Source organism: Cheilinus undulatus, linkage group 20 (assembly GCF_018320785.1).
Source record: "Cheilinus undulatus linkage group 20, ASM1832078v1, whole genome shotgun sequence".
Classification (NCBI taxonomy): domain Eukaryota; kingdom Metazoa; phylum Chordata; class Actinopteri; order Labriformes; family Labridae; genus Cheilinus; species Cheilinus undulatus.
In genome coordinates, this window is record NC_054884.1 from 31,429,342 (window position 1) to 31,454,523 (window position 25,182).

The 25,182-nt window shown below is 39.1% G+C and overlaps 1 protein-coding gene across 1 annotated transcript in view; it reads right to left on the reverse strand.

The window, feature by feature from the left end:
* LOC121528313 (protoheme IX farnesyltransferase, mitochondrial) overlaps nucleotides 1-18,847 on the reverse strand; it is a 56,381-nt gene extending 37,534 nt beyond the window's left edge. Inside the window, exons 1-4 of the mRNA XM_041815695.1 lie at nucleotides 18,740-18,847; nucleotides 15,663-15,793; nucleotides 15,124-15,502; nucleotides 13,682-13,806 (exon numbers count right to left, since the gene is read on the reverse strand). Coding sequence (XP_041671629.1) covers nucleotides 13,682-13,806; nucleotides 15,124-15,502; nucleotides 15,663-15,793; nucleotides 18,740-18,770 — 666 coding nt within the window. The 5' untranslated portion in view covers nucleotides 18,771-18,847. The remainder of the gene's footprint in view (nucleotides 1-13,681; nucleotides 13,807-15,123; nucleotides 15,503-15,662; nucleotides 15,794-18,739) is intronic.
* Between the last annotated feature and the right edge of the window lie 6,335 nt (nucleotides 18,848-25,182).

Genomic DNA, 25,182 nt, shown 5'->3' on the forward strand with positions numbered 1-25,182 from the left:
ATTGGCACCCCGTGGTTGGCTAAGACAGAAGCCTTTAAAGAAATTAACTATTAAACAGGCCTGTCTGGTTAAATATTCAGTTTAATCCAGCAATCAAAGACAGATACCCATCCAGCCCTTTTAGTGCCATCTTGCTTGGCAATTAAAAAGGAATTTCATCGTTCTCCGGGGCTGAAGTAACAGCTTGGTGGAGAGCTTAGAACAAAAAACCGTCAAGTATCAGTGTCAAAGATCAGCTAGTTCTTTTGTTTTAACGAAGCTGTCAGAAAACAGGAGCTTAAGAGCAGCATCTGCAACAAGGATGGAGCTCAGCTTGTTGTTAATCTGCCTTTTTTTGTTAAGCCTCTGATGAGTTTGGCCTTTAACTCCAAAAAATGTCCAACACACAACCATTAGACAAAAAAAAAATGCTCCTGACCAGTCAATTATAGCAGACAGAAAGTGGAACTAATACGACCAGCGCTAACACTTTACATCTCCATCTGTTTGAGAGATCTCTGAACTTTTCCACATCAGAACTTTAGATCGCCGTATCTGGAGTTTGTTTTGCAGGTTTTGCTGTGATTTATAGAATGCTCTCTGGTATGAGTATAGTAGGGGGTAATTCTCAGGAAGGACAATAAATTGCACAAAAAATACAGCAATGTCATCATGGCTGAGGCATTCTACAGCCACCTTTGAAACCGTATCTTCTGTCGCTCTCTCTCAGCAGGGAACAGACCTGAACCCTGCAGTGGAAGGTTTTCATTGTCTTTGAAGGGCACGATGGTCGGTGGGGTTTTAGCGGCTACGAGGTCTTGTTACAACTAATGATCCTCTTAAGAGGCACCGTGTTATGTGAGGTACCCCAAACTACAACAAGCAGAGCGCTATTCTGGAAAATTGTTGAGGCAGCCTTGACTGTTGGGGCACAGAAAATGTGCCGCCGGCTCAGCCTGAGGTTGACGACCACCACCTACCGAGCCGCTGATGGAGATCTATCTGCACCCCCAGTCTGTCTGAAAAGTGGACAGAAAATACTGGGGCTGTAAAGTTGGCCAGAATGGCTGCATTTACAGCCAACTCTTTAAGAAGTGTAAGCGGTAAATCACACACAGCAGTGTAACATAAAACCACCAGAAGGCAGCGACTTATTATTCCTGAGCAGACATGCTGAATTTTCTTTAAAATTCAAAAAAACAGAGATGTGACCATGGTAACGACAAAGCGTTAACATTTTCCCTCAATTTTTACATGAGATATTTTAGGTTTCCTGGCTTCAAAGTAGTCTTTTACCAAAGATAACATACGCGTTAGCCTAGCATGTTGGCTATGTAACGGAACAAAGGGTGAATTTTGAATGTTAGTGAAGGTCGGGGATAGACAGGGGACCGAAATTCTCATGTCATACCTGGACAAGACACTTTCCCTCGGACTGTTTGCCCAGCTTCTCTGCCCCACGGGCACACACCTTTGTCTTACCTGTGCTTCTGCTTCTAGGGGTTTTTTTGGTCAACCCGTCCAAACTTGTTGGAGGAAAAATAACCCTTGAGCAGTTGAAGTGACTAAATCGTCGAAGAGGACCGTTAATTCATTCCTCACTACAAAGTGAAAGTGTACGACTTTGGCTGAGCAGCATAGCTGTAACTTTTTCTGCCTTTCTCCAATGGGTCTGTCGTATTTCCTGGCTTATTTCATCTTAACCTTCTTCCCAGTTGCTGGACAGACTCCAAAGTATGTCCTGAAGGGAAAGGGAGACCACTTGAAGCCCAACACTCCTGGACGGCCCAACTCGATTCTCTGGAAACACAACGGCAACAAAATAGTAGAGCGTGGTGGCAGTAATATATGGGTCTATGGCCTGTATGGAAACAGGCTCACTCTTAACTGGATCACAGCAGAGCTTGAAATTAGTGACCTCAGATATGAAGACAGTGGAGACTATGAAGTGGAAGTAGACATTAACAATTAATTATATAGCTCAGTATTTAAACTGGAGGTCATAGACAAGGTTGCCACGCCAACAATATCCTGTAAATTAAACGACAGCAGCAGCACCGATGGGTCTGAAGTCAAAGCGACGCTGCTGTGCTCCGCAGAGCCCAGACGACCTGAGCCCTTGATGAAGTTTGTGTGGAGCTCACAGGGAAAATTACATCCAGGAAATAAATGACCAATATCTCTGGGAGATACACAAATTGATGAAGACTATGCCTGCACAGTGAGCAACCCTCTGAGCAGTGAGACAGCTACATTCAGAGCAAAGGACTGCAATCACGAAGTACTAAAGAAGAAGCTGAGCCATCTCTCCAACAGAATCAGAGTCTTCATACTAACTACAATGGAAGTGATCAAGAAGAAGACCAAGCCAAAGAATCCTCAGAAGCAGAGGTCCAACCTTCTGACCTCTCAGGGTCTGAAACAGAAAATCAACTGAACCCAGCTGGTAGCAAAGAACCTGAGAACACAACACCTGATCCTAAACCCACGCCTGAACAGCCAGGAGCTGATCAGACAACTGTTCAGGGAGTTGGAAACAGCCCTCCTCTTCACAGAGAACCCACTCCTCCATCTACCCCGTTACCTGGCTCTCCAGTCCAGGACGGTAAAAAGAGCCAAGAGGATGGTGGTAGAAAGAGAAGATGCAGAAATAGAGCCACAAAAGAACCAGAGAGAGGGTGAGGAAACACCTTCTGTTCCAGCCACAGAAAAAGAACCTCATAACATTCAGACAAAGCCCCCCCTGACTGAAGGCTCTGAAGATTTGGACCCCAAAGACACTGGTGGTGACCAAAAGAAAGAGTCTAAGGCAGAAACTGCACCCACAACCATCAACGAACCCAATCAAACAGATCTACAAAGCAAAAATGAATCTGACGAAGTCTATCAGGGAGAATTTTTCAAAAGTTTCTGATCCAGAAAAATTCAGATACAACACAACAAGAGCAACTTTCCAATGGACCAGAGAATGACTCAAAAACAAAAGAAACTAACTCACAAAAAAACAGTGGAACAGTTTCTCCAGCTCTATCAGAGGATGTCAGTGATGGAGAAGAAACAGATAAGAAACTGGGTTCAGTCACCTTCCAGCAGCCTAAGGACACCACACCAACTGGTGACCCCAGTACCACTGGTGAAGATCAGTCAACCACCACATAAGAAAACCTAAAGAGGGGAAAAAAGGTGAAGTTAAGCAGGGCTCAGATGGGAATGAGGTGTAGTCAGACAGCAGCCCCACAGAGGCAGATGAAGAAGTGGATAAATAGATATATGTGATAAGGCAGTCAGCCATGATAGTCAATGAAGACAAAGAATGTGGTAAGGGAAGTAAAGGCAGTGTTGTCGAATAAGCCTTGTCAAGAAACTGAAACTGAAAATAGATCATTTACACACAGCAGAAAGCAAAAGCAAAAATGTATGACCTTAACCTACTACCACTGTCTGTTTGTTTATAATACAAAACAGATGTCAGTCTATATACAGTAAAACGCAAACATCTTTTGTAGAAAGAAATGGCTACCGCGCCAGGAGTTAGATGAAACCAACTGCTGTATAAATATTTGATTAAATAAAAATCTGTGGTGTATTTGGAAAAAATAAAAGAAATTCACAAAAATAAATGACTATTAAAAAATAGAGGTCCTTAAACAGATCCTTTCTGCACAGTCACTCATTCTCATTTTCAGCCTGTGATTATGCTCCAGAACACTTAATTTAAGGATAACCTATTACTGCCTCTAAAAATAAATCTGTGTTCATCATTTTTCAGTGAATCTAGACATCTTAAGTTTTACAATTGGTGATTTCAAAACAGGATGGTGGCTGAGTTATGACAGAATCTCAGCAGATATGCACTGCCTGTAAAAATCAGGGATGATACTGATACCTAACCTGACACGCCAGAAACACATCCATCTGGAAACCCTTCTATGGACAGCGTTTGGAAAAGGGCAGAGCCTTTAAAAAAAAAAAAAAAAAAAGAAAAACTTGGAGGGTGATTGGATGAACGTTCTGTCTGTCAGATCTTTACAGGCCAATCAGACAAACAAAACATGTGACATAGCCGCTACCGAGGTGCACAACTACCAAGGAGTACCTCCATGCCATGGCGACTGTAGACTTTTGTCGTTTTTGAAAAGAAAACAACTCAGTGCAGTTCTTTGTTCTTCTTTAAACGAAGAAATGTCGTCAAGTTCTGATAAAACTGGCGCTATAGCAGCATCCACGCTAATGTCTTCCACCATAATTGCACCGGCCTTTTCTTTCTGCTTGCTTACGTCATAACTCCGCCGTGCACGAAAGTACTGCCCCTTGTCGCTGATTGTAGCCAGCGTTCGAATCCAGCCCAGTGTTTCCCCTGCTATTATATCAGGAAGTCACCTGTCCAACAGGTGAATTCTTGTGCCAACAGGTGTCTTTCAACTGAGCAATACCAATGTTAAATAGATGCACCTGTCCATCCCATGTCATACCTCATGTGCCTCCAGTCCTGTGGGAAGTTTGAGACTGCAAAATATTGAAAGATAAGAGGCAAAGCATGGTGTTAGTTACTACAATGTTGATGTTTTCTTTCAGTTTTTCAGTACAATTTTTAAGTCAGAATACTGCAGTATTTGACCTATCCATAGCCTCCACCCAGGAGAACTGTATCCCATGTAACTTGAGAAACATGCTGAACAGAAGAAGTAGAAGTTTCCGATGTCCAACACTGCTTCATATTGGATTTGTTCAAAGTGTTATTTGATGACTTTCAGAATGACTAAAGGCTTTTAGTTTATGTTGACATATCTGATTACTATCTGTACCCTGGACAGTGCACGAGGGCGATCCCAACGATTTTCATCTGGTGCAGAAATAAACAACATTCAATTAAAGGTGACAGTTAAGAGTTTGAGTTTCATAGTGAGTGTTTCATTTTAGATCAAATACACTGTACCACAGAGACAAAAACTAATACACAGAAAAACAGCACAGTTTACTATGCTGATGTTAACCAATACACCAAAGTGTTACTGAGGGGCTTTCAGCATGTGTAGCTTGTTAATTTGTGCCAGTTCAGATTTATGTAATTCACTGGATGAGCTTCAAGAGTTGATTTTATACAAACATAAAAAAAGGAACTCTCCAGGCTGTGTTACAATCTCAATTCAAGCTGCAGCACTGAGCCTGACCTCAAAATATGTGGATTAATGCCTCAAACAAGATGACTGCTGCTGCTAACAAAAGGAGATATGGTCAAGATGAAGATCACAAGCCTGTGTTCAAAATAGTAGTCTATTGTTTCATAAGACTCAGAGGAGCCTGAAATGCTTTTAAAATGTAAAGCATGAGCTGCCTCTTGATAATCTGATTTTGTATGACAGGTCATTTTGTATAAAGATTAACAGAATACCCAGGAGCTTTCAATTTGAATCATTTTCACTGTTTGAATGGCTAAAAGCTTCTAAATGTAGCTGTACAAGTCATAGTCAAAACTGATCATTCAAAGCTTTTTTTACATGGCTTTTTTGTGCTGCATTAAGTGGATGCTCTGGTCCCTATGGAGGCCTAAAGCAGACATGCAACCAGAGATTTAATATCCTCATTGGTCCGTTGTAGTACATGTTTTTTGATTGTGTTTCTAGAGATCTCATCTCATTTCTCTCGTCTCTCCAGACCTGCTAAAGCACAAAACAGACATAGAAGTTGGTTTAACTTGATTCAGCTAGATAAATCAGTCAATATCTTTAAAGACAGCCAGTAATGACATTTTTATGGGAAAATGAAGTGACTAAAAACATCTGGATGCACATTCACTTTGGGCTTCTGTAGATCTGATTTGGCTTACATAAAAATGTTCATGTTCTTGTAAAAGTTATGAAATTCTTTCATCATATTTGGAAGATAAAAGTGTAGTTTTTTATAGCAGAATACTTATTTTTTAGCAGTAAATAAACCATGCGATCACACCATGGAGATAGCACATAATCCCCCCTTCAGTCCCACACTGAGGGACTGACCAAGACGCACACAGAAGGAGGCATGCAGGAGGGTAAATAATGCATGCCTGCACAGGGCGCCAGAGGAGGGCGTAGCTTGAAGTGGTAGCAGAGGATGGGCCGGGGGGCGTGTGGGGGCTCGTTTGTGCGTGCCAGCTTCAGACAGCTCACCACACGAGAGACGCAGACACAAAAGGAGACCGACTGTCATGGTCACGAAAGCAGGAATGACAGTCGGCAGCCGCAGAGCACGCCAGCTCGAATTTTCGTCAAAACAAACATGGAGCTGACGCGGTGTGACTTACACTGCAGCCGCTGTCAAAACACTGGAGCAGGACTTGTGTGACAGTAAGAGACCAGATCTGGTCTTTGATACTCTGCCGGGGACTTCAAACAGCCCGGGGGGTCTTTAGGGGTCAGACTGAAACTTTCGTCTGACCCAATTATCCAATTAGCTGAAGTAGTGGCCAGACTGGAAGGTAATGACGGCTGGAACACCTGCGGAGGCGATGGCTGGTATGGGGCCTACGAGCCCTAAAAACAACCAGCACTGTTTTCTCCTGGCACTAGCCCGGGGTACGACCAGCACAGGGACAGCAGGAGCTCTGTAGTGACACATTAGGTAGCATGTTTTACAAGCAGATACATTTCTGACAGATTTAGTCTAAGAAGGTAAATATGCACATCCAAATTCAAACAGGCAGGTAAAATAAGCCAGTGACTACACCTGACAAGTTGTGGTTACCATTTTAGATCCATTTCAAAGGTGTATCACCTCTGAGTAATTTTTAGACTAAAATCTAAATGTTCAGCACTTAAAAACTGTGTATTTTGTTTGGATCCATAAAATAGAGCTTTCTTAATGTGGTATTTTCTGATTAAGTCATGTATGATAAGCCAATATTCTTTTGTTAACTGGAGCTTTCTTTGGATGTGCAAGTATTTTTTAGACCTAACCAGGTAGTTATGGACAAATCTTGCAGAAAATTCAGCTTTTGATTCTTATAAATAATATTCAAAGGCTTTATCTGATCAATCCTTGAAAAGAAATCTAGTTTTTCATCCCTTCTTATTCAGATAAACAACCATATATGGGTTTAAAAATCAGTCTAAGCACCTAGACAAGAGCAAAAACAAACACTGCTTGCCAACAAGAGTTACATTATTGCCAGCTCATGAGAGCTTCTTGAACTGGAAGCTTAGATAACAACATCCTTTTGCTGTTGGAGCTGACTGTCCTCCCTGATTTTAAGTTAAGACATGACAGCATGAAGACTTCTGACTGTGGTGAGAAACTGTAGACGCTGAGATGCCTTTGTTACGTGACTGCGAGTGCTTACACCCTTCCATCAGTTTCCTAAATGGAGAAACATTTTAAAAAGAAACCACAACATTTCTGTTCGCCCTACGGCCACTTCCCCATCGGGACAAAGAGCAGCCTTGGCTCTTGACAGCTCCGATGAAGGTCTGGCTGCCACTTCCAAGAGCCAAAGTGTTTTTCTTTCCTTCCAGGCTTTTCCCTCCTTTCCTCAAGGTAATTCGACAGCTGTGTGGTCGCATACTCGCACACTCCTCTGCCTCTTTAGATGCAGAGCATTAAGGGATTAGGGCAGAGCAGCAGAATCCATAGGAAGTGATCTTCACCGGCGGATTTCTCTGCTTTGATTTGTTCATCAAGCTTTTGTCTGATTTTTCATATGAAATAGACATCGAGCTTTGATCACGACTAACCACACTCATGCTGAAGCAACAGTTTTTAAGATGAAAGAGTTTAATTTAAAAGAAAAAAACTGGAAGAAGATCTGAAAGTAATTTCTGGATTGTTTTTCCGCTAAACTCCACTTCTTCATGGAGGGATTATCTAAACAAACACATGAGCACAGCGCTGAGATCAGTCACACACAGGTGCAGGTGTGTCTTTGACAGCAGACTTGAAAAAGCACGCTCGCTTTAGGACTGTCAAAGTTAAACAAATTAAAATAAAATCTCAGTTATTTCCAGGATGAACAACATCAAAAGGTCCCAAACTGTTAAAAAACACAGGACAGCTTAAGTCAAATTTTTAACCCTGAGAAAAAGAAACCATTTTACTGGATAAACTGCAAAAATTCTTCAATGCTTTAGTGCAATTTGGAGTTTTTAGTAATAAAGGGTTGTCAGAATTGCAAATTTTAATGTTTGGCATGATGGCAGTAAAAATCTGTTAATGCCCACGCTGATTCCACTTCAGCAAAAATACAAGTCCCAGGCACTTTTATGAGCTACTTTCTACATTTTAATGACCAAAAATGTCAAGTAAACCTCCACCAAGCTGTCAAAATTACTGTTCTGCAAAGTTCGGGTCCTGGGAGGGCACTATAGGGGGTCCTGGAAGCTTGGCAGGATAGTTGGGCGATGCGCAAACGAAAGGGAAAATCAAGCTATTACATAATGGCTACAGGTATGTCTTTCCAGATGCTATTCACTACTGCAAATCTGTACCAATCTTTAAATTTAAAAAACTAACTCCAGCCAATCAGAAACTAGCAGCCATCATGGATAACACTGATGTAAGAAAATTGCTATACCTGAAAGTTTAATAGCTGCTTCCTCCTATTGGGGAAGGGCTCCAAAAGCGAGGCTTTGTCTGGTCTGGCTGCCAAAATTAAATGTGCAAATATTGATTTCAACCACGATAAAGCAGTTATTAAGTAATTTATACAACTACATACAAGAGTTTATACACTCCCCTAGTAGACAGTCTGGCTGTAAATATTGGCAGAAATCTTAATGTCTGCATGTACGATATCTAACTTTTATGCAAATATCGGCTAATTTCTATATTATAGCCATAATATTGTGAATCCCTAAAATATCTGTTTAGACAGTGTGCAGCAGTAGGGCTGCAACAGTTTCACAATTAAAATTATATTTATTTATTCAGTATGTGCTTTGGTATCACAGCAACAAAACTAGAAGTTTAAGACACCCAAAATTGGGTAGTTGGGTAGAAACTGCAGGCCAAACTTCTGCAAATGAATTGTCTAAATTGCACAAAACACTGGCAATATTTTGGTTTGTAGCCTTTGTTTTTGTGCATGTTTTTTGCACTGCTTGCCAATGAAATGGCAGGCTGTGTCTTTTTAGACAACTGCTGAAAAAAGCATGTGAACAACCGAATATTATAACATTTTTAGTTTATATTTTAAACAGTTAACCACATGGAAAAGTCTTTGTAAAATCTCCAACCCTTGAATGAGCAACAAATGTGACTTTTTTAATAATGTGATTTAAACAAACTGTATGCAAATTCAGTGGTTTCTGAAAAGTCGATTGTGTTTTTGTGCAATGTAGACAGTGTGTAGTTCACTGCCAATAATTGGATTCACTCCTATCCTATTGATCCGTTCTATTAACAACTTTTATTAATTTAAAGTTTTGGTGCTTTTCAATACCATCGAATATTTAAACAACTTTTTGTTTTAAAATGTGGTATTCAGTGCCTTGTACTTGTGTTTTTGTAGCTGATATATCAAAGTCGGTCGCCCCCTCATTGGACTTGTCCTCAAAGCTTTAAACTCCAGGATCTTGACAACTTTTTTTTTGGTGGTAGTAAAAAGTACAGAGTGCTGCCACAGCAGCAACACAACAGGTAATTATGTGTCACACATGACATCCTTGGTGCCTCTGTGTGTGTAATTATAGCCAGGAAAATGACATTCTTCTCCAAACAAAGCAACACCAGCTTCTTAGGTACAAAGGCGAATAGTTTTCATTCCAGACGAGCAGTAGAGACGAGAAGCAACCAACAACAAATACATTTACCGTCTTTAATGATGTTTTTCCTTTAAATTACCTTTTTATCAAAGATGTGCCCTCACACAACATCCACAAAAATAACTTCAAAGTCAGCCTCTCTTATAAACAGGTGGCTAATTTTCTGAAACAATAATCCCATCTCCAGTTCTGGTCAATTAAGACTATGATGACACGCAAAATGTCCCCACATAGAGAGAGGGATTAGTGAGCAGAATGAAGTCAGCTAATGCGAAGGCTGAGGCTCACATACCAGCTACAAGCCACATAAAAGGATTTCTTGGCCTCAGACAGAGCGAGCACTGATGAATTTCAGGCTAATACACACAGGACCGTTTATGAAAACACAGAGGGATGTTGAAGTTATATTCTACTGAGATCTCTTTACTATTCAGTGTATATTTTTCCATAGAAAGCATGTGAAAGATTCTTATAGTACCATACATACAGAGCATTTACCCACATTTAATGCAAAAGAAACTGAATTACTCTATGACATCTGTATTGTTGTGATAAGGCCTCCTCTCAGTCACTGAGCTTGAATAGGTCGATTTAGAAAATCAGATATAAAACCCTTCAGTGTATTTTGATGACTTTCTAAATCAAAACATGTTAAAATGCATATAATATTTTAGATTTCAGCCTCAACCAAAGGTTCCTACACTTACAGCCTGTGACCGCAAAAATAACAGCACCAGATACAAGGGACCCCCACTGTCCCCAGTCTGAGGGGACAAAATGAAGAACAAAACAGCCTAAAAAAACATAGTATTATATTACATCATAATACACTTATTATTATTTATTAAAGCAACAGAGATACAGATTTTATTTTTCAGAAATTTGAAACTTTTTTCAAAATGTAATCCTCCCCACTTATAGTGATATGAGCTTTTATTTTGTTGTGTTTAATTTGGGGGCTTTTTTGTTTTGTTGTGTAGTTATTCCCAGCTGGGGCTGACATTTTGCTTTAAATCCATGCTGGTATAGATAATTGGTTATTGATCTCATGAAGTACTAATAATCCATATCAGTTGACCCCTACTCTACATTATTACTGTAGTGTAGAGAGTTAAATTCCAGGATATTATGACGATGACAATGGTTTTATTTTGAACTCACTCATTTTGGAAAGATTTTTACAATAATGGGTAAAATATACCATATGAAATTAGTCCTTGTTTTTCTTTGACTTTTAGAAAATTATCTTGAGATCTCCCTTACGGCCGGCTCAGAGAACACGATTTTTCAGATGTTCATGACGGCACTGTGTCAGACTATGGAACAAAAGTCTTACCCTGCCACACTACAGGTGTATCCCGACCATTCACTGTACATTGGCGTCCAGGTATGGGCCTGATAATGATCAAACGAATGTTGAGGTATAAATGTGATAACGTAAAAAAAAAAAAAAATAGGATGTCTAACTAGATGATGATGCAAGAAAAATTCTGACATGTTAGTCTCGTCAAGTTGTGGTCTCGTCTTGGACGTGTCATTAATCATGTCACAATACCAAAGTGTCAGTCGTTCCCGATGCTCATATTAGTTTCAGTCAGACCAAAATCTGGCTAAATTTGTGTAGTCTGAGCTGGTGCTTGGATGTCTTGCAGTCCCCCGCTTTGGGAACAGCAGGTCTGGACTTCCAGATTTAGAAGCCCTGACTTTCTGTACCTCCTGCAGGTTTTAACACACACTTATCCAATTTGCAACTCTAAGTTGAGCAGCATGTGCTCTGAACTTCACCTTTTATTGTAGGTTTGAAAATGGAGCCGACTGGAGGAGGCCGACAGAGACGCAGCAAAAGGAAAACAACATTGTTTCAATGAAATATGAAGCCATGTGGCATCCTAACCTCAGGTGGCGTTAGCGGAGAAAATGAAGACTGACAGGACTGATGTGAGGGTGGGCTCGCAGATAAAGGGACACCCAGGGTATGAGCAGTGAGAACAGTGGCGGCCGCCTCTTCATCACTCATCGCTCTGAACGGCTCGGAGCTCGGGTCTACGCCACTCTCAGCGGCATGAGGAGAGGGGGACATTTTTCAAATACCTGGAGGATATTTACACACCTGCTCAGTGTGAAGTGGGGGAGCACGGAGGAGTTAAAGCCGCTCTGTTTCAGATGAACAACACAATATTAAACAAGCGATGGGACTATTCAGGCATGACTACAAAAACATGTGTGCAAACATTTGCACATTTATATCCACATATGTAATCCTGAGGTAGCATAGGAAGGGGTCACACTGTAGCTAAGTCAAATGCAATGACCCACATCCATGTTCAATAGAGGATGTTTCTATTGCATCAGAGTGTCTCAGATTGTCAGTTTTGACTGCCAGGTTTTACTATGGAGTTTCTTTGTAGTTAATCTGAATAGTGACTGTTTTATCTGCACTGTGAGCTTGAAACTTGTTCATTTTGAGGGGAGTGGGTGGCTGCACTGACAAGCAAACTTGCAGGCACTCAGTCTCAGAGCATTTAAAACTCTCTCAAACACAATGTAGACATCAGTTGAAACACTGATGGAGTAATTCTGCAGGGGGACAATGGGTTATTTGGCCCCAAGGGCAGGAACCTTTAGTGTAATCAAGGTATTTGCCAAATTACAGGCCAAATACACGACTAAGTAGAGTTCATTCTGAGGATGAAGGAAAGGTTGCCAATTATTCTAATATTCTTGAGTCACGGAGCAAATTCCTGCGTACAGCGTCAACAATAGACAATATAATGAGCACCCGATTATATAACTAGCTCTACTCACTAGCTCTTTTAGCTTTATAGCTTGAAAAATAACAACGGCATCACAGTCAGATAGGTGCATTTTTGAAATACGTAGCCAAAGAGGGATGCAGAGCGAGTAAAGAGGGCATGTCCTCGTTCTTTAAACATTTTCTAGAACAAAGGGATCATTTTAACTGTTAGCTGTTAGTCCTTCAACAAGCAGAGTCATGTTTGTATGGCACGTCAACTAAAGATGTATTGGGCATTATAACACTGACAGATTTTCTGCCAGATTTGAGTCAAATCATCAATGTTTTCTTTCCAAAAGGAAATTGGTGCTTAAAATAAAAACAGATTTATGATCGGGAACATCTGCACTGTTTGAAGGTCTTGAAACAATTATACAAGCCGTACTTGATACTGTTTGGGACTTGTGTCATGTAAGTAAATAAGCAGAGCTGAATTATTTGTACAGTGTTTATTAGATACACCTGTATAGTCCAGCAGTAATTCTTACTTCACTGCTAACATTTGCTTTTTTGTGAGTAATGATCAAACTCCTCGGCTGAGTGGCATTCATCACTCCTCAAAGCACTGCACATTTAGCAGTCTAGTGCTGTGATTAGACTAAATGAGTGCAAAAACACTCAACAAAAAAACAGTGAAGTAAGTGTACAAGAGGACTGAAACCTACACACTATGATCTGCAGAGAATTTTTAAACGCCTAATGTTCGTTTTTCATAAAGAAATCTGTATAGGAAACCATTTAAGGGATCTCTTGAGGCTACACTTAGTTAAGCTAGTCAGTTAGTAACCCACATGCAATACACGGTAGTTCTTCTCCCTGTTTCAGGTGCAAAAATTTGTGTGTGTGTTTAATTCCATGCCAGCTCATGAATTCTATTGAAAGTGTGCAACAGCAATCATAGAGAAAGAAGCCCCAGATCAATTTAGCCTTTTTCTTGTAGTTATTTATAAATTTAACATAACAAAAAATGACAAATATAATACTTTATATCAGAAGCATCAAAATCAAAGGATTTAAATTCCTCAGTCACCAAAACTGTCCAATCACTAAATCACCTCTCAGTTCGTACATTTATGAATTGTTAAGATAGGAGTATGAACAGAAACCAACAGTTTTTGGCTTGCTGCGGATTGAACAAACTTTAAACTCTGAAAGCAGCCTTCTGGTTACTGACCTGGTTGATTGAATTGGCAGTGCAAGAAGCGAGCCCTGTTCCCAAAGATGACGCAAAGAAGATGATGGGGTCAAATGGTACTGGAGCCATCGCATAGCCAGCTGCTGCTGTTGTTACCACCAGAGCTGAAATCACAAAGCAGAAATTCACAGGTGAATTTTAAAATGGCCTGTTTAAACTGGAACTTCCCTTTAATGACATTAAAGAATAGCGCACAGCAAAAATGCACCAATCGTGAAAATGAGGGCAAATATCGATACCAACGTTTAAAATAGGAGATGATCAAATACCATTTTTTCTCCTTCCTGACACTGATTCAAATACAGAGCACTGGGCATCAGCCAGTAATGTAGTAGTGTGTGCAGAAGTGGTTATACTCTATGATGACAAAAAAAAATAAGTGGGTATAATCCAGATATATAACAACAATGACGCAGACAGCCACATCACAGTTTCTCTATCTCTCTTTCTCTCTATTATGCTTTATTCAGGCCATCTCCATAATGATCTACACGTTTAAGCATGTCATTGGTTGACAGCCCTTCACAAAGCACTCTGGGAAAACAATATAGCTTGTTAGCATTTACTAGCATTCAAGCATTAATTTTGTTAATTTTGGCAGCTATTTTTCATTTCTATCTTAGTTTTAGTCTTTAAATAACATGTATTTTAGTTTTAGTCACATTTTAGTCATTTCTACCCTTTTTAGTTTTAGTCTAGTTTTAGTCCATAAAAAGTCCTCACATTTTAGACTTTACTTTTAGTTCAAGCATTTATTTTCTTGCCTAAATCTGGTACCAAACCATGTTAGTGTGTTCTACACACCCTGCCAAATTTGGGGTCCCTGCTTTCTACAGCTAAGAGGCAGAATAGATACAGATGGACTGTTTTTTGACAGATTTACCCACAGTGGAGAAATACCCCAGATTCTGAATGTCCGACGAAAACTAACTTACATTTTAGTCTCGTTTTAGTCATCTTGACAAAAACTAAACTTACTTTTTGTCAGTTTTAGTCATCACAGATCTACTTTTGTAAGTCTTAGTCTAGTTTTTGTCATGGAAAAAAGGTATTTGATGAACATTTTAGTCACAGTGTTAGTCAGCAAAATTAACACTGCAAGCTAGCAGCAAGAAATGATCAAAAATTGAGTCAAAATGGTAAAAAAAGATGTTCAATATCTGATCTACCAGTGTGAATTTAATCTTTAAAGTTCCTACTGAATAAAGGGGGAAAACACATTAATTTAATCACAATTGATTGTGTTATCAATCACCATTGGTGTAAGAAATTCCCTCTCAAAGTTTATTTTAAAAGCAAAAATCATTAAAAAATGATAATCTTACAATTCTTGGACTCCATACCAAAATAACACATTTCCAGAAATGTTCAAAACTCCTTGTTGTATGAATGAATACAAAATGACAAAGTGAGCTCTCTACCTGTGAGTTTGATTTTGGCAAGCTTGGCGTAAATATCCGGCAGGTCGGCCACATCAGCCTTCAGAATCTTCCACTGTTTGTCCAGTCGAGCTTCTCTCGCCTCGTCCGACTCCACGTGAACATGAGGCGTCTCAACTGAAGTTAGAACTTTCTCTGCTGTCACATCTGGTGAAGCGGCATCTAAGGAGGATAATTCTGGCTGTGTCTTGCTGATAACACCCTCAGCCTGTGTCTCTGCATCAGCGACCACAGGATCGATAGTTGGTATTCTCTGCACCTGTCGCTCGATGCTGTCGTCTCTCTCATCCACGATGGTCAGGATGGGAGACTGCTTGGGGATGGCCCGCTGGTGAAGCTCGCTGCTCTTCTTTGTTACATACTGGAGAGAAAACAGAAAAGCCATGGGACTTAGGGGAGAACTTACAGCAATAAAACTGGAAACATATGACATATAATAAACAGCAAATATTTACAGAATCATGAGGATGAAACTGAAAAAAAAAAAAGAACAAGAAGATACTAAACCCTGCAATGGTTACCTGGCGTTTGAGGAAGTTGAGATGCTGGTACGTCAGCCAGTTTGACGGATCTCTCCTGTGCAGCTGGATAAGACTACGGGCGCTTTGGTTGCATCTAATTAATTTCTGTTTCACGCTTACACCAACTAAACCTAAAAGAAATGAGGAAAACATATTCTGAGTTAATCAAACAAACACAGTTGGTTTAGTTTATTTAATGAACTTTCAGAGCAACAGTTCCTTCCATTAATCTTATGGAAAATAAGATGAAAAATTATGCGTGTGGACAAACCAATCTCAAGTTCATCAAGACCACTTTTCAAAATTTTTATTTTGGTTTTGGACCAAACAATCTGCTGACAGTAGATAAATCAACAATAAAAGTAAATCTTACTTGTTAACATAAAAACAAACCACAGGACTGCATAAATGACCCAGGAATGAACACAGACAAAAATACAGATCAGAGAATTCTTGGAACATGTACATGCAAAGATAAAACCTGCAAGAAATAATCTAAAAATAAAACAACATGCAGCATGTAATAAATAACAAGTGTAAGATAAGATAAGAATTAATTCTGAGAGAATTTTCTGTGCCAGATTGCTCCATCATAGTACTAAAAATAGAGCCACAAAAGAGCATCAAGTGAATGACAAAAACAGAAAATGAAGCGTATTATAAACTGTCAGGTGGATGAGACTCAAAGACTCGTCCTTAAGATGCATGAACGCCTTTCATGGTTGGAAGTTTGAAACAGATTGATGTACTAATTGATGGTTTTAATGAGAAATGTTATGACAACAAAAAAACCTTTCATCTGCTATGAAAAGCTGTCATTTAGTGCACAGATACTCAATTATGTGGCACGACATGCAGTTTGAGGCCGTTTCATTTTACGTAAATTTAAAACAGCCTGACAACAAAGAGTGATGTACACAGCTATAAAAGAGTGGAACTCACTCCCAAACTATGTAGAGCAACACGAATTAAACTCAAACAAGACAGAAAGATTCTACATCACATCCATGAACAGCCAAAACTGAATGTAAGAGTTGAACATTTCTGAGTTGATTTTCACTCCTGAAGTGTAATTCTAACTCTGTTCTGAGTGAAACGGTTCTCAGTGTTGGAGTTATTTGACAGTGTTGATCCTCCATTGCTAGTCTAACTCTGAAGAGCCAACTGATCTAAGCTCCACCCACTCTGATGTCAATTCTGGGGGGATATGTGGGTGATGTTCCCCGTTATGTCCTTGGGTGTGGTGTTAAGTTGTGTTTGGATGTCCTCTGTTGTTCAGTCCTGGGGTTCTTTTGTCATGTTTTTAATGTGAGACACATTTGCAGCATGACTGAAGTTATCTGCTGAGTTAGAGTTGCTGCCTGTGACTTAAGGTGTTCCTAAAGGAGGTATAGTGCTTAGGTTATTCTTTATCAGTATGAATAGCCACACTATGAGGTTGACTTTCTGCTTTGCCCTTACCACAGGAGATCAACCTTGACACAGATTTTTTTGAGTTACTGCAGCTCCGTGGATCACTATAAACACTTGAAAATATTAAACTTAACTCTGTATGAATATCGATATGGCCGTGTATTTTACTTTATTATAAAGGTGTGACTTTACCTGAACAACCTGGTTGGATAGTTATTCTCCCTTCAGTCTTGCCTATAAGGACATATCATAATTTACTGTATAACCCCTCCATAGCTCCTCTACCCAGGACTTAGTTCTTCCAGTACTTTAATTTAGATTAATAGATTAGTAGATTTATAGAACATTTACTCAGGGAAATTTTAACCAGAGTAACTGTACTTTTACTTGAATACAATAGTTGTGTGTTTTTGTTAGGGCGTGGGTGATGTGTTTGTACCTGTGCCATTGTATTGTGTTATTAAGATGTTTATGTTATGTTTGTGTTATTATCTGTCTGAATGTTTTGCATTCTCACACTGGAATTGAGTAAACCCCAGGAAGAATTGCTGCTGCTGTGCAAAAGCTGATAGGGATCTAAATAACCAAACAAACATCTTAGCAGATAAGCCGTAATAGAGAGACTCTGAGTTATGTGACAATGGAGGCCAAGTACAACAGTGATGACATTATTAACAGTATTAATGGTAGTCCAGATACAGACCCCTGGTTCATGAATGCAAACACCAGATAGTGACCACACTGAAAACACTGTTGAAAAAGAGCCTAAATATTGCACATGGTGAGAAAGACGACCAATAATGAAAATTATAGCCTATAGCATGTCATTGTCTTGAATCATAATCCGCTTTAAAAAGTAAAACTTTAAAAACTCAAGAGTAAATCAGTTTGATGGGTAAAAAAAGCATAAAAATTAAAGCAAACAAAAGAACTATGGTTTACGTATTTTTATGGTATCTGCCAAGCTTAAATACAACAAATGAACAGTCTGAAGAGGATAAGTGCCTAAATCATAAACTAATACACTGATTTACAGGTTTATCTATTATATAGCTTGAATAAAAATGGCAAATGGCAGTAAAGACAGAGAAACAACACTTCTTTAATGCTAGTGTACTGACTGGTAATGACACTCTGAAGGGTGTTGGATCAATGTTATGGTCTTTTAGACAGTCCTTCACGTTATAAAGTCATCTATTTGGTTAAAAACACAAACAGCAACTTAAACTATATAAGAGAGGTCCTTTATTATTACACGTATCAACTTTATAAGGCGAAAGAGGAAGTCGTTGTCTTGAATTAAGTGAAAGTCTTCCTCTCACCGACCAGTCATGTAACGGTTACATGTCTCATAACATTACATAGCACTCTGTATTAACATGCTATATGTTAGCACAAGAGTTACATTACAGAGCAAATGTGTTGTTGTTATAATACCAAGAATTAATTCGCTAATTTTGGACTGTACAGATGTGCCTGACTTCTATTTAAGGTCACTGCTAGCCTCCAAACAAACATCTCAGGTTCTATACGGAGAACTGTATGCTACAGCTAGCTGCTAGCTTCCGCCTTAGCCTCCGCGGCTATTTTCAGCAGAATAAAACAAAAATACATTTTTAAGTAGCGGCAAGTATAAGATTATATCAAACTGGTTGTTGTGTTACCTGACAATCTGCTGCATGGCGTTTTATACATGTTCTCGGATCATAAAGCCGGCTCCCGTTCACCTCGTCCGACCCCTTCACATGCAGCGCGCCGCCATTTTGTCCTCGTTAGGTAAAGAGAAATACTTCCGGGGCACGTAACGTCAAACTGCCGGTGTGCATAGAAAACACGTGAATATGTAATATTAACAGTGATACGAGTATGAAAAGATCTGAAAAAGCCTCACAAAATGCGTCAATATAGTTACATTAGTTATAATTTATAAATGTTATATTTATATTATATATAATATTTATATATTATATTTCTATGAAGTCTATATTTATTTACTTTTTAATTATCGTCCACTGTTTTTTAACATCCATGCTTTATTATACTGCCAGACTTGATGTTTTTGTTGTATTTTCCAGAGACAAACAGTAAAACCAGAAAATAAAAATAAACGCGTGTTTGTTATGTTTCTTTTCATAATGGCTAAATGCTCATATTCAGTGTTTGTCCCATTTTATCTTTTGTTGTAAATGCTGAAATAGAATGAACTTACTGTTTATTTACATCATTCAACCAGTGTAATTCAGTTCTGTCTCCACTGCTGCTGTGAAGTTTCAGATATTTAAGTCAAGAGTTGAGAGGAAGTGTGATCTTTCTTCCAGGCAGCAGACACAAAAACAATGCACTGTAAATGATAAATGTCAAAGTCATGGTAACCACTTGTTGTAAATGATAAAAACGATTATTTAGTTACTGGAATATCACTTCTATTGTCCCGTCACAAAAAAATTATCACTTAATAATTTAATTCACATACATTTTTTATTATTTCCTGTCATTTTCACCCTCTGGGCCCCTTTCCTTAAATTATAAATGAAAATTTTTGCACTGTAAATAATAAATGATGAATTTTTGTTGCTTTCACCTTTCATAAAGATCAGTCAAACTTAATAATGTCCTCTAGTGGGAGACAGATCTTAAATTATGTGAAGAAATTAGCATGGGCTCCATAAACAAACAGCTGTAGTGAAACTCGTGCGCAACGGTGAACAGTGGATTTTTTGTACATTGTAAGAGGAGTATATAAATGGTGGAAACATGGTGATTATCAATTTATCTTTCTTTTAGATTGTGACTGTTCTTACCAATCACCTCTTCATTCGCAAGCACCTCAGTTTCAGTATCAGAAAGTTTATTTTCTTCAATTTCTTTCTGGTTGCTGTCATGACTCACTGCTGAAAAACTCTGATCTAACTTTTATGCATTCTCATTCACAAGGAGCTTTGCATTGACTGTCTAAGGCTAAATGTAAGCCTGTAGAGGGTGTAACAGGAGGCAGATCTACGCACACACATTTCCAGATTGATCAGGGTTTATAAAGAGAACACTGCTTGAATATGCACATGGGCACAGTTTTAAAAATCGGAATTATTTTTGGTGTAGGCCATTTCCAAAGTTTTGGCACACAAACTAAGTCTGGATTCCATAAGTCTAAGCCTGGTTTCATAAATGAGACACCAGGACATTCCTGATCCAGGATTTTTGATATTTCTTTTATTAGAAATTTTATTGAACAATATGGTACAAACAGACAAACAAGTGCTCAAATATGGATAAATTAAAGACAATAAAAGGTATAATCACAATTACTCAATTCCGAGAATTTCTGATCCAGGATAGTAGCGCATAGTTGCCTGCAGCCTGCATCACTCGCCATCCAGAGTTCCCTGCCTTACTGAACATGGGACCTTCTTCAGCTTTCTAAAGATAAATTGGAAAATCCAACTCACACCACAGGAGTTGATTGGAAATTTGTCATCCAGGTAAGTTTATGTACGTTGCTTTATTCTTCTAATGGCAGATAACTAGACAAGCTACAGCCGGTATGCTATTTTCACTGTATGAAAACCTAGCTTCCCCAAGGGGCAACTCTCACTGAAATCACATGAGGCTAATGCCATGACTGTTGTCAATTCCCTTTAAAACCCAACTCTTTATTTAGGAGGGTATTTAAGGTTTTCAAACTGCACCATTACTGTTTGACTCTGGTGAAGATGCAGTGCGTGACGAAACATTAGTCCTCTGCACCTGATTAAATGTCATCAAGTGATTCGTGTGCTCCAGTTTCCTCATTGGGTTTATCTGGTAGATCCATTGAAACACTTCTGTTAGTTGCTGGTCCTCCTGTGAGCACCAACCTCCACTTTGTGGAGGAGCTGAAGCGCAAGAGACTCTCTCATCAATACTTAAATATCCCTTTAAGGCAGTGATCATCAACTGGGGGCCATATCTGCTCATTTGCCCCAGATCATGATCAAATTCAAAATATGTGCAGGGTAAAAAATCTAGAGGAAAAATGTTGCACTAATTTCTATTTTACTTTTTTAATAAACCTCCTACAGCTATTAAAACAACCAAAAACAACTTAGATGGAAACGATTTAATCAGGAATGATTTTATGTTTCATACGCCTATAAGCCATTATTAGCAAATATAATGCATGTTTAACATGTATTTAGCAGCTCATTCTTGATCAAAACTGCAGTTTTCTATGGAAACTTTCAGCTTCAGGCATTTTGGGAGTGCAATTTTCCTGCTTAGGTTTTTCATTTATCACTACACAGCATAGACAACATGACAGCCACAGAAATATTTAGCTAAAATACCTCAGTCGCCCCCTAAAACGATGTACATTTAAAATATATTTAAAATATGTTAAGTAGACTATTTAAAAAATTTCTTTAGTTTATTTGAAAGTTCAGCCCTCAAATTGCCTGTTTAAAAAAAGCTGGCTCTTGTATAAATGTACTTGATCAGCCCTGCTTTAAGGTCTGTACCACCTCTGCTCAGTTCCCCAGTTTTTACTTCTTATAAACTCTAGCTGGAGTTTTATACCCACTGAAATGCAGGACACCAGAAAAGCTCCACCAAACACCCGATAAATCTGAGTTGCAGACTTGATTCATTTATTCCAGAATTGCTGTCTAATTCAATGTCTGGCCTTTTGCCTCCTGCCCTTGCTTGTCCTCTGACTGGCCCGGCTGTTTGGAGCGTTATTTATGTGAATGATCATGTCGTTGGCCCTGGCTGCCACGGACAACAAGATGGAAACCCTCTGATTAATACTCTCTACACTGCTTTCACTTTGCAGCTCTGCTTTATTGAAACAAAGATAATAAAACAGCATGATTGTCTGTTTCGTGGCAGTGTTTCATTTCCTCGAACAATAACATTTTACTGACCCAGGAGGGCGATTATACCGGTACAGATCATATCTAATAAAAACACTCCCTGCTGACTAACTTAGGGTCTAATTCTGCAGAGACCATACACTGTGCATGTACAGAATCAAACGACGTGTATGATAAGTTTTATTGTGAGAAAATCCTTTCTAATAACAGGTGTTATATATGAACTCCAATCCAAGCTGGGCATCCAATTCTCCTGATTCATCTCATTCATTCTCCACTGCCAGCTCCCTCTGTGCTACACGGTGTAATCTTCATGCACCATCAAGATGCAGGGCCTGATGAATGCCAACAATACACACAAGGCCATCGCATATCCTGCACAAGAGCATCTTTATTACCGGAGATAACCATTATATGCTCCTCTACAAGATTTCATCCAGCGCTGACCCGGTCAACCTCCTTGGGTTTGGTTTTTATGCGAGTGCTGAAAAAGAAGGTTTATAGCCGGGATTTTACACCGTGTTATTTATTCCTAAAGTAGTTATACAATTTCAATGTTCCGTGTTCGCTCCTGCAGAAATACACTTTCTGAGAGCAGCGTCAAACCTGCCAAGTTTATGGCTGCGCAGGGCGCTGTGTCAAACCATAATCTTTTGTAGAGTAATCTGGAAGCTACCGCGAGAGATGACTGACATGCTTAACAGAGTGTCAGGGCCTCACATTAACAAACAGCCTCATTCACGAGTGCACACACAGCCAGGCCTCCCTCCCCTCCTCTGGACTGGAATGAATAATATTTGTTTATCGCATCAAGGACTAGTTTATTCTCTGCAGATGAGTGTGAGAGCTGGACCGGCTCTGGGGATTCAAGTCCAAGGAATCACTCTTCCATGTCCCGCTGTCTGAACATTAGTCTGGAAGCTCTGGTTAATGCATTTCAGCTCTATAATTTTCTTTATTTTTATCTGAAATATATCGTCAATTTAAAACCTCCTCCTCGCTTGATATAATTAAAGTAAATATAAGATATTTTAGACTCATTCAGTGTCTATATAAAGTCAAAATAAACATTTCTAACACACATTTAAGAGCATCTCATGTCTATTTTCATCCTGTTTCATAACACTCTATCTGGCTCCTGAACCAAGAGGCTGAGGTAGGAATGGGCTCATGCTCCAATTGGGGGCTACAAGGCAAAGGTGAATCTACAGTCACATAAGATGCCAACCTCCATCCTCAATCTGGAATGATGCAAATATTCGAAACTACAATTTCAAAAAAGTCGGGGAATTGTGCAAAATGTGAATATAAACAAAAAACAGTGATTTGCAAATCCTTCTCAACCCATAGTCAATGGAATACAACACAAACACAAGATATTTAATGTTTAAACTCATTAACTGTATCATTCTTTTGGAAATATGCAAACGTTCTGACTATGAAGCCTGCAATTTTGTCCAAAAAAGATGGGACAGTTTACCACTGTTACATCAGCTGTTCTTGTAACCACACTGTAGGCGTCTCGGGACTGAAGATACTGATTGTTGATGTATTGAAAGTTGAATTGTTTCCCATTCTTGCTTGATGTTTATTCAAAGTTGCTCAACAGCGCAGGAATTCTGTGGTCATATTTTGTGCTTCATAATGCAACATGCATTTTCAGGTCTAGACTAGTTTAATAGCTTCACTCTTTTACTGTGAAGCCATGCTGTTGTAACTCCTGCTGAATGTGGCCTGGTATTGTCTTGGGAAAATAAGCAAACGGCATCCGTGACTTTTTTCTTTTTGTTTTATTACTGGTGTGCTAACCAGTGTAAAACCTGGCAAGTGTCTTCCTTTTCAATCCATAACAAGTTCCTTTTTTCTGTGGCTAAGTTCATGCTTTCATCTTCAATCCTCTTTAAAAACAGATCTGTATCCAAACCAAAAGTCAATTATCCTTACCTTAAAAGAGTAGAAAAATCCAAAATGAGACCAAAATGGTTGAAAACTCAAATTAGTGTACTAATAATAATTAAAACATTTTTATCTTTTGGAAGTCCTTATATTAAATATGTTGTGATTAATAATGATAAAGCATTAGGGGTGTGACAAGACTCTTATCTCACGAGATGAGACGAGATTTTACACCTTTTCAATTTTGGAAAAAATACATGGGTGGATAATACGTCCTTTATACAGCTGAAGTCAAAATTGTGATGCATTCAGGTCTTTTCAGAAATGTTTAAACTAACTCCTCTTGTACTGAAAAGGCTATCAAAGCTTACACACAGTTTGTTTTGTCTAACTCTGACTCAGTCTGTACATTTTAATGCTCCTCAAATCAAACTTTCCATTTTAATAGTCCTCCACATCTTTACTTTACTACACTATGCACTCATTGCTACAATTACTATATAACTAGAAAAGCACTCAGAGAGCGCAGACCTCCGCCATTAGCCGTATCTCCCAATAGTGAAGAATCCTTAAAAAAATTCCTAGATCTATCCCCATGTGTCCCCCACCACGGCATTCACCCCGGTGGGGTGGAAACACAATGAGGCAAAGCATTGGCTTCACTACAGTTGGACTATCATGGTGGAAGCATTGCCTGCTGGTGCCAACAGATGCACTGACAGTCTCACCCATGGTCTCACTGGATGACTGGAAGTCACTGGAGAGGGTGAGTATTCCTCTGTTCCTCCCAGCATTGTGAGTATTCTCGCTACAATTAGCTGTCTTTCTCTCTGTTATGCTCCGACTCGTCTCCTCGACTGGGCGTGCGTCTTTCAAACTCTATAAACTCCAAAACTTTGAATGGAAACACAGCCAAAATACTGCTTGGATTGAAGTTACTCATGTCCGCCATCTCCTGGTGTAAAGTGGTAACAGTGCAAACCTCCACCATTAGCCCTATCTCCCAATAGTACAGAATCCCTTAAAAAATTCCTGGATCCAGAAGGTGATCCAGATCACTCCCATAATCTAATCAGTTCTTCCTTATGCCATTTCTGACATTTCCTGAAGATTTCATCAAAATCCGTCCACAACTTTTTGAGTTATGTTGCTAACAAACTAACAAACTAACTAACAAACCCACCTGATCACATAACCTCCTTGGCGGAGGTAATAAAAGCATTTAGATTATTTTGAAAGTACTTTAGACACTGTTTACAACAGACTGAAATACAAAAAGCTATATCAGTAAAACTATTTTTCATCCGAGATCTGGTCACACCTCTATAAAGCACACATTTAAAATACTTCCATTTACTTGTATT